This window comes from Strigops habroptila, chromosome 1 (assembly GCF_004027225.2).
Source record: "Strigops habroptila isolate Jane chromosome 1, bStrHab1.2.pri, whole genome shotgun sequence".
Lineage (NCBI taxonomy): Eukaryota > Metazoa > Chordata > Aves > Psittaciformes > Psittacidae > Strigops > Strigops habroptila.
Genome location: NC_044277.2, coordinates 17,903,086 through 17,916,463, shown reverse-complemented (window position 1 = coordinate 17,916,463; position 13,378 = coordinate 17,903,086). Strand labels below are relative to the sequence as shown.

Below are 13,378 nucleotides of genomic sequence, written 5' to 3'. Positions count from 1 at the left end.
AATGTTCTTCTCTCACACACCAGGCAAGAAATGCCATTACCATGTGAACGATGTATGAGGTGAATGGTTTCTGCAACCCCTCCCTTTTTGCTCAGGGGTTGACTGCAAGCTGTTGCCTCTCTCCTTCCCTCCCACAGTCCATCAGGAATCAAAAGCTTTGACCCTCACTCTCTGCAACGCACTTCTCTTATGCACAACTGCTTCCTAACAGGGGCTGCAGAATAAGGCATAAGGCAGCAGCATATGACAAATGATGCTCTTTTTGTAGACTGTGCAGAGCTGGAGGTCAAGCACACTATTAATAATTCTCTGACTTTTTAAAAGCTGTATTTCCTCCATTTGTTGGCAACACAATTTGAAAGGTCTGCACAAGCCACTTAAAACAGCAGCTGAACAGAGGCGCTTCAGCACTGTCCAATATTGATTTTTGCCTCTAACTCGCCTCTTTGCTAAGACTGGTTTCAATATCCTGTGAAGTTTAAGTGAAGGTATTTCCCATCTCAATAGCCATGCATCGTCATTTGATAGCATAGATAAGCCAGTAGTATTTCCCTTAGTACCAAGGTTTGGCTCAAAGAGCAGGACTGCCACAAAATCTCCATCTTGGACCACTGCTGCCTGCACTGAAGGAAGGCTGAGGGAGGAATGAATGGAGGTGGGCTCAAGCTGTACCAAGATAAAAATTAATACAGTGCAGAGCTGGTACAGCAGATTATTTCTGCCTCTAGAGAAGGGGACCCAAGGAGCAAGTAAATTCAAAGCACTAGTTGGTGTGCTCCCATAAACCAGACATTTAAAGGAAAAAGATGTTCAAGAAATTTAGCAAATACTTAACCAAAATTAAGGAAACAAGCACATATGAAATGTGAAAATGTGAAAGAAAAATTAGCATTGTAAACATTGGTTTGGCTAATCATGAGATTGGCTTAAAATTTAGATTTCTCCACTGGGGAAGTTAGGACATATATTTAATAATACTTGGCTTTGGGGTTTTGGGGATTTTTTTGGTGGGGAAAACAGGCAAGGATAGCAAATGAGATCCTGCTAGAAAAGAAGAAAGGTCATGAGGAAGTGCTCTATGTATTCATACTAGAAAGAAAAAAAGACAAAGAATTTTCTGCTTTCTGCTTTGTGGGAGGGACAGAGAAGCACAAATGAAAATGACACTGAGAAGGCTGAAGTGCTTCAGCCCATTTTTTCTTTAATTCACTGAAAAAAGTCTAAACCAATTGAGACTATTCACAGACTTTAGGATTTATTAAGAACTTAGGCTGGTAAAGAGCAGAAAAAGGCTACACAGTTACATTACATATCTTCAAACCCTGTAGGCCTCATAAAATTTACCCCAGAGTGCTCAGGGAACTGAGTGAAGTTATCTCACAGCCATGAGCAATTATCTTTGAGGCCTGATGGAGACTGAATGAAATTCCAGACGACCAGAAAAGGACTTCTCAAGAGCTCTTCCAGCCATGGTTACCATTCCTGAAAGGAGACAAAAAACAAAGGTAAGATGGTGACTTATTGATCCATAGTTCCTTCTTCAGGAAGCCACAGCAGCAAAGCAACTACTTGTTATTCTCACTATAGGCAAAGCATAAAGTTTTGAGAACATGAGGTCAGGCTTGATCAAATCAAAGGCCCATCTATCATAAGACTGTCTCAGACAGTTGCCTGCAGCAGATGCTGCTGTATCTAAAACAAAGTGTAGGGCAAGCATGCCCCATGCGTACTCTCTCAGCTCTTAGCAAACAGAAGCTTAGGGACTTATAGAGCTAGAGACTTTGCATCTTTCTGTTAAGAGCCCTCCGTGACCTGTAATAGCCCTTAACAATTACTAATCAAGAGATCATGAAAGTGCTGTCTTTACTGCATGAAATCAGAAGATAATACATAGAAACTGAGAATAGGCACGTACTTTATACTACTCTGCCTCTCAGTGACTATATTTTTGTTCCCAGCTTGGATATATTGTTATAAAGTATACATTCATTTCGTGAATAGCTAATCCTTTAGAAAAGTAATACCAAAATGTCAGGCTAGCTACTTGATATTATTTACATTCGAGCACAGTTACTCTGGCTAGTTTGTCAAAAGCTGCTTCATGTTAGAGTTGAACCAAATTCATTTTAAGCTATAAAGAAACAAAAGACAATCTCATATATGGATACGCTGCAGTTGGAGAACAGTGATTAAAGGACTTTATTTACATTTCTAGCTGATCAACATCTTTTAGATACTTCTAATGGGAAGAATTGATTTTTTTTTCCCTCTACAAAACAGACTTAATCAATTTTGCTACTGGAAATGTTTTATTCAACCATAGCTAAATTTCCCTGCATACACATCTGTCAAAGCAGAGACTATTATTGGAAAAGAAAAGCCTTTTGTGCTGATATAAAGATATCTTGTATTATTTCAACAGAAGCCTATTGATTTTTTGAAACCTTAAAAAAAAAAAGAAAGCTTACTGTAATGCCAATGCCTTAAATATGCAAAATCTTCCCCAAATTCCATCAAATATCAGCAAAATTTAGTTTGGGCTCATTTTCCTAGAATTTTTAAAAATTATTTTACACTTGAAATTAAAATTTAATGGCATTCTTTAGGAAAAAAAAAAATTTGCCATCCATTTTGGATTAATTTATTCTAGAGGTTCTGTAATAATTAAGCTCTTTCTGCAGTGCTGGACTACGACTTAAGAGGCCTTGGTTTCTGCCCTCAGCTCTCCAACTGGCTCTCTGAGCAAAGGAGGTGACTCACTTCATCTGTAAATGGGGGAACTATATGCTCTGTGCAGAGCTTTCATATCTATGTCCTTCTTGAAAACATTACGTATAATGCCACATGATATCTCACTTCTCAATGCAGACGGAAGCACTTTCAGTGCCGATCTGCAGGTTATACACTGGGTGCAGGTGAATAAAAAATGCATGTGTTTGTTAGACTGCAATGCCCTTACAACAACGATCAAATGACTGTGAAGTGCAACTCAGTTAATGGTAATGTAAAGGTGGACAAATTTGCACACAAATGAGCAGAAAACTCTTTACAAATCTTTAATACGGCAAGTCTGCAGAAGTATTTTAAGTGTGGATTTGTATTGAAAATCTAATAAAAACATGCATTATTTGACTGAGCTTCTACAGTGAGTGCTGCATTTACATTTACACGAACAAATATTTACCAGGTTAATTTCAAAAAAGAGGTTCTTGTCTGGTTTTATGCAAATTTGTAACAGCCATAATTTATCTTAAACTGATAAGAAAATCAGAGACATCTCACCTCCCTGCAGTCTACAGGACTCTTGACCTTGCCAGGACTTATTAACATGGGGAAAATAGTCCCTGTGAATATAGCACATGACGATGAATCCTTCAAAATTAAAAAGATACGATTAAGAAGAATCCTGTAAAATAGAGCAACAATTAATTTAATGTTTGCTTTCAGTTAGAAAGTCTCCCAGATCTTTAATCTGATGGATTGTCATATCTATAAATACACTTACTCTCTTAACCTCTTACTAACCATTGGTTGCACACCACAGGCTACATCTGGCACCAGTGCAATGTTACTGCAGCTGATTTGGCCACCTCGGGGGCACTTTTATTACTGCTATAGCAGTAACAGTCTGAAACCTGAATTGCAAATTGGGTCCCCATTACACCCGGTACTACGGAAACAGGTAATAGGAGCAGACAGCCTCTGCTCCAGCCCGGATCCCCACCCTCTGTGGCACTGCCGTCATGCTTTGATTCATGTGACAGTGGCAGCAAGGTGATGTTAAAAGCCATAACCTCGTGGCATACCTTCATATTGCATTTGGGAGGTAGTAGAGCTCGTCAAAGGTGGCTGGTGTCCCTTCCGGAAGGTGAGGTGAAGCCATCACCGAGGCAGCCATGCCCAGCCCACAGCCCACCGGGAGCACTGCTCCTGTCTCTCCACTCATCACCCACCTCCACCAGTGCATTCTGGGGATCTCATACCCCACAGTGTCCCCATGGCTGGTGCTGGACCTGGCACTGCCTGCTGTCCTGCCCTGGCCACAGCCGAGCCGTGGGGTGAGGACGTGGTACTGAACTGGTGATGCACACGGTTATGGTGGACAGGCCCTCGACACCCACCTCCCGCCACAGCACCTCCCCAGCTGCCTGCTCACGCAGCCCCGGCTGGGCCCACCTTCCTTCTTTCCTCTTTACTTCTTTGGTTATCTGGAGTTAGGTGGGACACTGATGCGGCAGTTTTGAAGCCTCCATTGTCTGGAACTTTCTGACCAGCTGGCAGGGACATGGTCACTGGGTGAGATGGAGACAAGCACGGTGTGCCGGAGCAGCCGGATCTGGCCCTGCCATGCCACAGCTCCCGGCGGGTGAGGATAAGGCGTTGCACACGCGGCACGGGGATGAAGAGCCAACCACTGCAACTGGATGTTCAGCGAGGAGCAAAGAGGGGCATGGCAGCAGTGCTCAGCTTTACAGACTTTTATTTGTCAATCTGTACAGAATGCTGTTGCTATTATAATAAGGCATAAAGTGCACTATCGAAAAGCTCACGATGGACTGTGACATTTTGCCCTGTTGTGGGTCAAAAAGGAGTTTTACAACATTAAACCGGTTGCTTTCCCTGTCGGTAAACTTTATATTCATTACAGACAGATTTTTAAAAGAATTACAAAGATTAAAAAACTGTAAACATATAAAACCCAGCAACAACCCAGCGTGGCTTCCTAGGAGGGAGTCTCAGGCACTCCTGCTGTGGAGCCGGTGTGGGGCTGGCAGGGAGAAGGCAAGGCTCGCTGGCCAGGGAGCCTGGTGGGGCTGGGACAGTGTGGAGACATTCCCTTTGGGTGCGAGTCCCCAGCTGGTACCAGGCAGTTCCCAAATGGCCAGCCTCAGCCTCAGATGTCTAATCAAGGGAAAGAAACTGAGAAAACGGGTCACCGGGAGCTGTTTGAGCAGTGGGGAGCCAGCCGCAGGCTGCCGGCACCTCGCCACAGGGGAGCTTCACTGCAGCACACGGCACCTCCGGCCCTGCTGCAGGACCCTGCGTCCCCTCCGGCGGGCAGGCCTCGGCACACAGACATGTCATGAGGTAGAACATGGGAAACTGTCACGCTTCACTGACAGAAATAAACTAACGAAGGGCACAAATCCCGGTATGTTTTGGGGTACTCCAGGGCGCACCTAGAACCCACCTGGTGTGCGCCAAGATTTAGATCCCCAAAGAAGTAAGCTCTCCAGTGATCCCTGTGACAACTTTAACCCAGGCAAGGAAAAACACCCAACCTAATTTTTCTCACACTTGTACCCTTAAAGCGTTTAAATTTTGAGCAGGGAAAATCAAATTGCAATGGTGTATGAGAGGGCAATTAATTTCCCTTGGCCTCAGCCTTTGGTACCACCTCGTGCGAGGTGAACGATGCGAAGGCTCGCCCACCAGGCAAATACATTCATTTTCCACCATCAGCCACCAGACAGCAAGTGTTCTGGTCTCTGTCGCATCACACAGCACGAGAACCTGAGAGTCCAGAGGTTTTATATCGCACCACCAACCCACACAGTCCTGTAATTTGTACAGGTATCTTGCTGGGTGATCAGAGAAATGTCCTGAGAGTTTTATCTGCTAAACTCCTGCACTTTAAAGGCCTTCCTTCACCTCTTCCGCAGCACACACGAACACCAAAATAATGAAACTGTTAGTCCTGTTGCTGAAATTTTCTTACTCCTCACACTTCTGCAGTGTATATTTAGATTATTAGGTTGACTTACATTTCCTTAGAATGCTTGGGGAAAACTTGAGGGTTCATTTAAGTATTGCAGGCTCATGATCTGTGACAGGCATTTTACAAAGTGTCAGAAAACTTCTCACTTGATAATAACATACTGACAGTCAGGGGAGCGTTCCCTTTTCTAGTGCTAATAATCAGCATTAAGGCATGCCATAGTTGCTACAAGAAATCTGTGATCCTTACAGCGTTAGCTGTCATCTTTCCGCAATAATAGAACGTACTCCAATTTTATGCACATGTATCATTAAAAAATAAAAATAATGACTCTTAAAACCACCAGCCTCAATTTAGAGCTTCTGTCAGGAAGGTGAGAACAGTGATTCCCGTTAGGTGCCCAGGCTGGTGAAAGGGTTTTCATGTCCCACAACATCCGTCCCCTGTCCCACACCACCTTGCTGCCCCCGGCTCAGTACCATTTGCCTTCTCACTTGACAAGGCCTTCCTTGGGCCTCTGGAGGCCACAGCCATCCGCCTCCCATCCTCAGGGCAGTGCTGTCCCCACTGCCCCATCTTGAGCAGTGTGTCAGGCCCTGCAGGCAGTGTCCACGTACCCACCAGCAGGCAAAGGCCAGCTAAGGAGGAGCCTTCCTCCTCCATGTCCTGCTTCTCAGGCTACTTCCTTCCTCACTCTCACCGATCATAACAGGCTGAAGGCTTCTCCTTACATCTGGAAGCTATTCCATTTATTTACCCTAGAAATTCAATCCTGAATTCCTGATGACACATCCACAGGGACGTAAGTTCTCCAAACACGACTGTGGAGATTCTGGCCACTGTTGAGTTCCTGCCTGCAAACACGCTCCACATCATGACATAAACTGGCAAAATCATCTACAAGGCAGCAGCACCACCTAATAAGACTGCTCATTTAATTACCAAATAACACTGAACTAAAGCGGCGGTTAGAGTAGATAACATCTGAAGCAGCATCTCTTTTGCAGGGCCAATGTTAAAGTCTGTGTATCACACCATGCTATTTACAGTGACCAAAGGCATGAACCTGGAGCAGGACAGCTCCTTGGGCCCCTGGTCAAAGGCACCCCTGTCAAAATCCGTGGCTCGCAAGCAGGAGGGACTGAACTGGGTGAGTGCCAGACTCTGGTGCTGCACGTGTCTCCTGGCACAAACACCCAGGGAAGAGGGAATGAGGAGGCAAAATAGCATTCAGTCTCTGCATGAGGACCCCATGTTTCCACCTGACACTTGTTATTCTGAACCTTGTGCTGCCACATATTCCTGGGAAAAGGGGACACAAAGGAGACCTCCTCCCCCAAGAGAACTCTCCTCAGGTATGTCACAGTGTGGAAAAAACATCCCAGTATCATGTTAAAAATACTTGCTATTCCTGATATTTGAGACTTAACCCACAACTGACGAGGCTGTGACAGTGAATCACATGTTTCTACTAAGACTCTGCAGTCAGGGACTGTACAGACAGAGCTCTTCACTCATGTTTGGATTTTGCAGGGACACATACATGTATACTAACAGGACATATAGATATACTAACCGCTGTTCAGTAGGAACTGACAGCAGTATATACATCAATCTTTGTTAGTTTTCTCAGCACTGCAAGAACACACCCTTAATGTTCCACAGAAACTGATTGATAATAAAGGGAACAGCACCAGGGGTACAGGTTTTTTGCTACTGTGCCACAGAACTGCGATTAATAACAACACATACCCTAGATCATCTGTATGTTAAGTGAGTCTCACGTCAGCCAGTAAACTGCCTGATATTTAACCTCTGTATTTCCTGACACCTTATTTTTTTTTACAAATGAAGTGGTTTTTATTGAATGAGCCCCAGAAAGCTCCTTCCTGACCTTTCCTTGTTGGTTATGAGAAGGCTGACAGCCTAGTGATATAAAACTGAAGTTTCAAAAGGACTAGTAAGATGCAGACAGTCCCCATATAAGCAAAGCCCTGCAGCTGAGCTTGAATTTCTTCTGGCATCCGTGCTGAAGGAGACGTGTTCAGTCTTAGCATCCCCACGTTTTTTCGCTCTTTGGGCCTTTTGAAGACTCCAAACACGAAGTCGGTTAATTCAAGTTATGGCAGTTTTCATACAAAGACATCTGTCCACCAGGAACTAAACTTCTTTTATATGGGTCACTATAGCTATCAGAAGTTAATGACTATCAATCATTGCTAATCTGAACTGAAATGGAGCCACTGACCTCAAGCTGAAAGAGCCTTTTGTCTCCTACCACTACCATGAGCCATATGGTTCCCTGCCCTTTGCCTCTTATTTTATATTTTAACTAATCATCACTAATTGTACAATTGTTTGAAAATATGGGAGGTTTGTGGCAAGTCATGACCAAGTGGTGTTCTTTTTTCTCTTAGCTCTCACGCAACAGAAGGGATCATCTTTAAAGGATAAAAAAGCATCCCTCAATTAAATATTAGCCCTGCTATTTGAATATTGGTCCTGCTTCTTAACAGTCTACCAAGTAGACTATTCACAGTCCTGCAGGCTGCAATAATTAACAGCTTCCAAAGTGTCAAGGTCATTCCAGTTCTATACTGGAGTAATAAGAAAATTATATAGGCAAGACACCAATGGAATGTTTCATATTAGGATAAACGAGTATCTGAGGAACCTACTTATCACAAATCTCTTTTTATTCAGTGGTTTTCATTATTTTATATCAGTTGCATTTTCTCTGGCACATTTTCCCTTTACAAGTGCTCATATACTGCAAACATTCATTATAGAGCTTAAGAAAAAACCATTTTTGTCAGACAAATAAACTGCATCACCAGCTCTCTTTAGCCGCATCTGTTTTCTTTAATGAAACATATTTTCCTGTAGAAATGCTGCCTTAAAAATCATGACCACACTAATTATCTATGGCAAGCACATCTTCCTCAACTAACGACAGCTCAAGCATATTATCGTTTGCACCAGACTTCATTCTGAAATTGAAAGACCCATAGAGCTTCGCAGACTCCTTGGAGGATGCAAACCTGCTCCTCTGGTACATCTCCCCTTTCCACATGGACATCATCAGCAGGCTGGACAGCACCACACCCCCCAGGGTTAAGAGACACAGCCCGGCGATAACACAGCGGTCCAAGTGAGCCCCGATCCTAGCACTCTCATTCTCCAGCCTCTCCATCTCCCGGGCAGCCACTGTGTTGGGATCCACAGTCACGTCTCTGGGTACCACATAGGAAATGATCACCAGCAAAATGCCACTAACCAGGAACAAAATGGCACTGATGAACCCGTAGTCCACAGACTTCCCGGCTGCCACCTCCGAGGCAGCGTCGTCCTCCTCGGAGACCAGGGAAGGAGAATCATGCACCCACTCGGGTGGCAGCTCCCTGCAGGAATGTTGCTGCAGAGGGGCATCCTGACAGTGGCTGCCTGGAGGACTGGGGGCACTTGCATGCGCCAGGTTTACGTTTTCATCCACACAGGTGAACGATGTCTCGAGTTCCTGGGCACAGCAGCAGGCTTTCTTCTTCCCCCCATCCTCATCCCTGGTCAGGTGTTCAGGCAGGTGGCAGGGCTGGGAGATGCCAGGGCGTGCCGGGTGTTCCCAGGGTGAGCTGCCTGGGGGAGAAGGCTGGGATGCCAGGGGGAGCTCAGCCACAGCGCCCCTCTGCAGGGGCTTGCAATGCCTTTCACAGCGCAGGGCTGCCACTGCAGCGGCTGCTCTGGGGTCCACCTCACCCCCCTCACGCTGCTGCTGCTGCTGCTGCTGCCCGCTGGGAGGGGAGGGCAGGCTCCAGTCCGTAGCAGTGCCCAGGGGCGCCTGCCTGCTCTCCTCGGCCAGGTAAAGAAGCTCCATGCAAGCCATCAACCTTGTCCCGGCGAGCCCCGACTCCTGGGCTACTGCATCCTTCAGCAGACGATGTCCCTGACCCGCGGAAGCGACTTCAAGGTACCGGACCTGCTGTATCCCAGAAATCTTCTACTCTTTCACCAACGTTTTGTTAGGGACATGGCTTGAGTCAGCTGCTAAATGATTAAACAAATCCTCTCTGACATTCATTTCTTTTCAGTCTGCAAATGAAATAGCAGAGAGGAAAAAAAAACAACAACAAAAACAAACCTGACAACCTCATGATGATATATTAATAAACCAAAGAGAAGATAATGCAAATGCAAAACATCAGTCTTCCTCTCAGCAGTTCGAGGGGAGACGGCAAACACGATTGTTTTAACCATGCATTTAAAAATGCAATCCTCTTGCAGATCCAAAATCTATTAGGGAGTCTAATCAACCTTTGACACTAAGATCCAATTAAGGCAGTAAGTCATCTACATAGTGCAGGATAACTGGAAAAACTGTGTAAAATGTCAGAGAAACGAGATGTCTGCTCTCTCAGAAGCCAGTAACTCTCCCACCCCTTTCCAAATAAAGATTTTAAAACTCAGATTCACAGACTAATTAGAAAAAACCACGCAAATCCCGTGTAGCTCAGTAATCCAGGATCTATATTCTCTGGTGGAAATCTGATAATCCTATGGGAAAAGCAGCGCTTTCCTATAGCAGATCTCCCGGTCGATTAAGAGCTTTCGGAATGAAATTATGCCTCAAAGACTGATGACTCAAAGACGGATATTACTTCTCATCTGCAATTAATTCGTTATTACCCCCTTCTTCCGCGGCCCACCCCCCCTCGAGGCCGATGCCCGGTGTCACTGGAAGCCCGCAGCCCAATAAAAGTGTTGCATGCGTAGAAAACACATGTGCGCCTATCGCGTATCCGTGATCGGTAACAACCCCTGCTCACTCACGCTCTTCCCGGGACCTCAGCGGGAACCGGCCGCGCTAGGAAATGCGGTCCCCGCCGGCGCGGGAAGCAGCTGGATCCGCACGCAACTGTGTGACCCGGGTGATGGGGGTTACAGGCGCGCAGGCACGCACAGACACACATGCAACCCCAGCAAGCAGGAGCGCGCCGCCGCCGCCTCCCGCGGGGCTCTCACCTGCCTGGCCCGCCCGCCGCGCTGCCGCCCGCACACCTACCTAACGCCCGCACCGCGGCCAGCGTCCCGGGGCGCAGCCGGGCGGCGCCGGGCCGAGGCGGGCAGTGCCGAGCCGATCCGAGGCGAGCCGGGCAGTGCCGAGCCAAGCCGAGGCGAGAAGGGCGGCGGGCGGGCTGTGCCGCGGGCGGGCGGGCGGTGGCTGCGGCACGCCGGGAGTTGTAGGCACAGGCGGCGGGCGGCCGCGCCGATGCGGCAGCGCCGGGAGCCGCGCCGGGAGCCGCGCCCTCCCGCGCCACCGCCCCGCGGGCGCCTCCCGGCGGGGGCCTGAAGTGGTCCAGCCGGTGCCTCCTGGGTCTGGGTGCTGGGGTTCAAACCTCACCGGGCAGGCATCACAGAATACTAGAATCAACTAGGTTGGAAAAGACCTTTGAGATCATCAAGTCCAACCTTTACCCCAGGACTGCCAAGTCCACCACTAAACCATGTCACTAAGAGCCTCGTCTATACGGGTTTTGAACACTTCCAGGGATGGTGGTTCCACCACTTCCCTGGGAAGCCTGTTCCAATGCCAGTTCCCTCCAAGCCCCACATTCCTGGCACAGGTTTGGAGAGGAGCTTCAATAAAGGGAGCCCGGTGAGGTTGCTCTGGTGTGTGTGTCTAGCTCGATTATTACACAGGCTTTATTACCACAATCAAGGGAGCTCATGACTTACTCCACGGAAAGATAAAATCATATACTGAAATGATTGCAGCACTCTCAGAGCTGCTAGTTCAAGATATGTACTCACTGCAGCAAGACTCACAGGAAAATTTCAGGAGCTCACTCTGTGTTGGCAGACTCTCCACACACTTTCTGTGGCAGGCATAAATTACTTAGAAAAACGCTGTTGCCAAAAATGCATAATAAAACGAATGACCAGTTGGTACAAACCTTCACTGGCTTTTCTTGCTAGTGCTTTCTCTGAAGAGATAAACTAGAATATGAAAATAAATTGTGGAGGAACTGAAGATTTATTATAGGTAAATACTGTGCTGTTGAGGAAAGACCAGGCTCCAGGGAGACAAAAAACAGGGAGGGACCCTTGGCATGGAGCTGAAATAAGGATGCCCATGGGAAGTAGAAGTGAGCAGCACCTGCCCATGGGTACAGGGCAGGAAAGCAGGAGCACTGGAGGGAAAGCGAACTGGGGAGGAACCAAATGAGGCAGAAGGACAGACTGTCTGAAGGAGTTCTGACATCAGAGTACAAGGTGATCCTGTGTAAGTTCTGAAACACTGCATTATGCACACAAGCCAAAGTTTTGAAGACAAATCTTGCTGACACCCAAAAGACCCAGTACAGAAGATTCAAATCTTTGTGCCAATAACTCCCACGAATTCCAAAATTACTTGCCAGGACACAGCAATACCAAGGGACTCCTGGTGCCCATCTCACAGATTACTCAGTGCTGTGGGCTGGTTTGGACCACCGTTTCAAAGCAGCTCCAGGCAGTGTTTCCATTAGCAGAGTACAGTTTCAATGTATGTTATAATGTATTATTCACTCTTTGAAGAAAAATTGTAAGGAGAAAATTGTGGAGTAGAGAAAACAGCACAGGATGTCCTTGGAGCTTTTTGTAACAATGCCCTCCGTGAAATAACTATAAAGGAGAAAAAAAAAAACCCCACCACCTAATCAAAGTAACAAAAAAAAAAAAAAAAAAAAGGAAAAAGGAAAAAAGAAAAAAAAAGAAAAAAGCCTATCTGTAAATTGCTCAAATACTTTAAAGAAAAAGTGAAGGCAGAAACACTCTCTTAAAGGCTATTGCACGTTTCTGTTTGGGAAATGCAGATAGGGGCTGCTAACACCGCAAGCTGCACCTGCCCCATCCAATAGACAAGTTGTATTTAGGTGACTGCCAGGACAAACCATGACGCTCAGCCACAGCAACAGCCTAGAAGAAAGTGAGCACCTCTCCTTGTCCCAGCACAGTCTGCCACGGCCTTTGGTGGACAGTTACTTGCCACTAGCTGATACAAAGGCAGGAAATTGTTGCATTGATCTTCAAAACCTAGGAGCTACAGCACATTTTCTTGAGTGCTTACTAGATTCTTAGTTCTGTGTTACTTAAGCACGCACAAACACCTTGCTTCTCTGCCACCCACTCTCCTCCCCATGTGTGCCAGCTTGTGTCAGGCAAGTACATTAATTTGTTGCTAATAATTACAAGCCCATGAAGTAAGGAGAAAACAGAGGGAACATGGCTCTATCAAGCCAAGTGTTGTCTATTCTTATTTGTCTTCCCAGGCGAAGGTGTCCCTCCTTTGCCTCCTACAGTGCACAGGCGCTTACAGTGAAATCATTGGCTAGTCACAATCCATTATACTGATGTTTCTTTTTCTTTGTATGCAAAGAGTTAACAGCACTTTTTTAAAGAATGTAAGTGATTGTTGCCAGTGCTCTGAGGTGTGGAGGTGGTGAAATGAATGCATAGCAACACATACTCTGCAAACACAAATACAGCTGGTGAAAAGATTAATCAAGCAAGAGCAGGAAGTAAGAACATTTGTCACAGAAAAAAATGGCTTAGCAGAGCTAAAAACCAGAGTGATGGACACACAATGGGATAGGAATAAAAGACTGGAGTAGAGTGTCAGGGTTG

At 46.1% G+C, this 13,378-nt stretch overlaps 1 protein-coding gene across 4 annotated transcripts; it reads right to left on the bottom strand.

The window, feature by feature from the left end:
• Nucleotides 1-995: 995 nt before the first annotated feature.
• On the bottom strand, nucleotides 996-10,905 carry TMEM74 (transmembrane protein 74). Of its 4 annotated transcripts, XR_003994615.1 has the most exons (3): nucleotides 10,776-10,904; nucleotides 3,283-3,372; nucleotides 996-1,482 (listed from the first exon to the last, which is right to left on the bottom strand). XR_003994615.1 is itself a non-coding variant. In XM_030508077.1 (2 exons), the coding sequence occupies exon 2, from the start codon at nucleotides 9,597-9,599 to the stop codon at nucleotides 8,634-8,636; it is 966 nt and encodes a 321-aa protein (XP_030363937.1). In that variant the 5' UTR covers nucleotides 9,600-9,805; nucleotides 10,776-10,905; the 3' UTR covers nucleotides 4,464-8,633. The 4 variants fall into 4 exon arrangements, 3 of the variants coding, with proteins under 3 accessions (XP_030363937.1, XP_030363946.1, XP_030363955.1); XM_030508077.1 differs by lacking the exons at nucleotides 996-1,482; nucleotides 3,283-3,372 and adding an exon at nucleotides 4,464-9,805 and having other exon boundaries at nucleotides 10,776-10,905; XM_030508086.1 differs by lacking the exons at nucleotides 996-1,482; nucleotides 3,283-3,372 and adding an exon at nucleotides 4,464-9,760 and having other exon boundaries at nucleotides 10,776-10,896.
• Nucleotides 10,906-13,378: the final 2,473 nt, after the last annotated feature.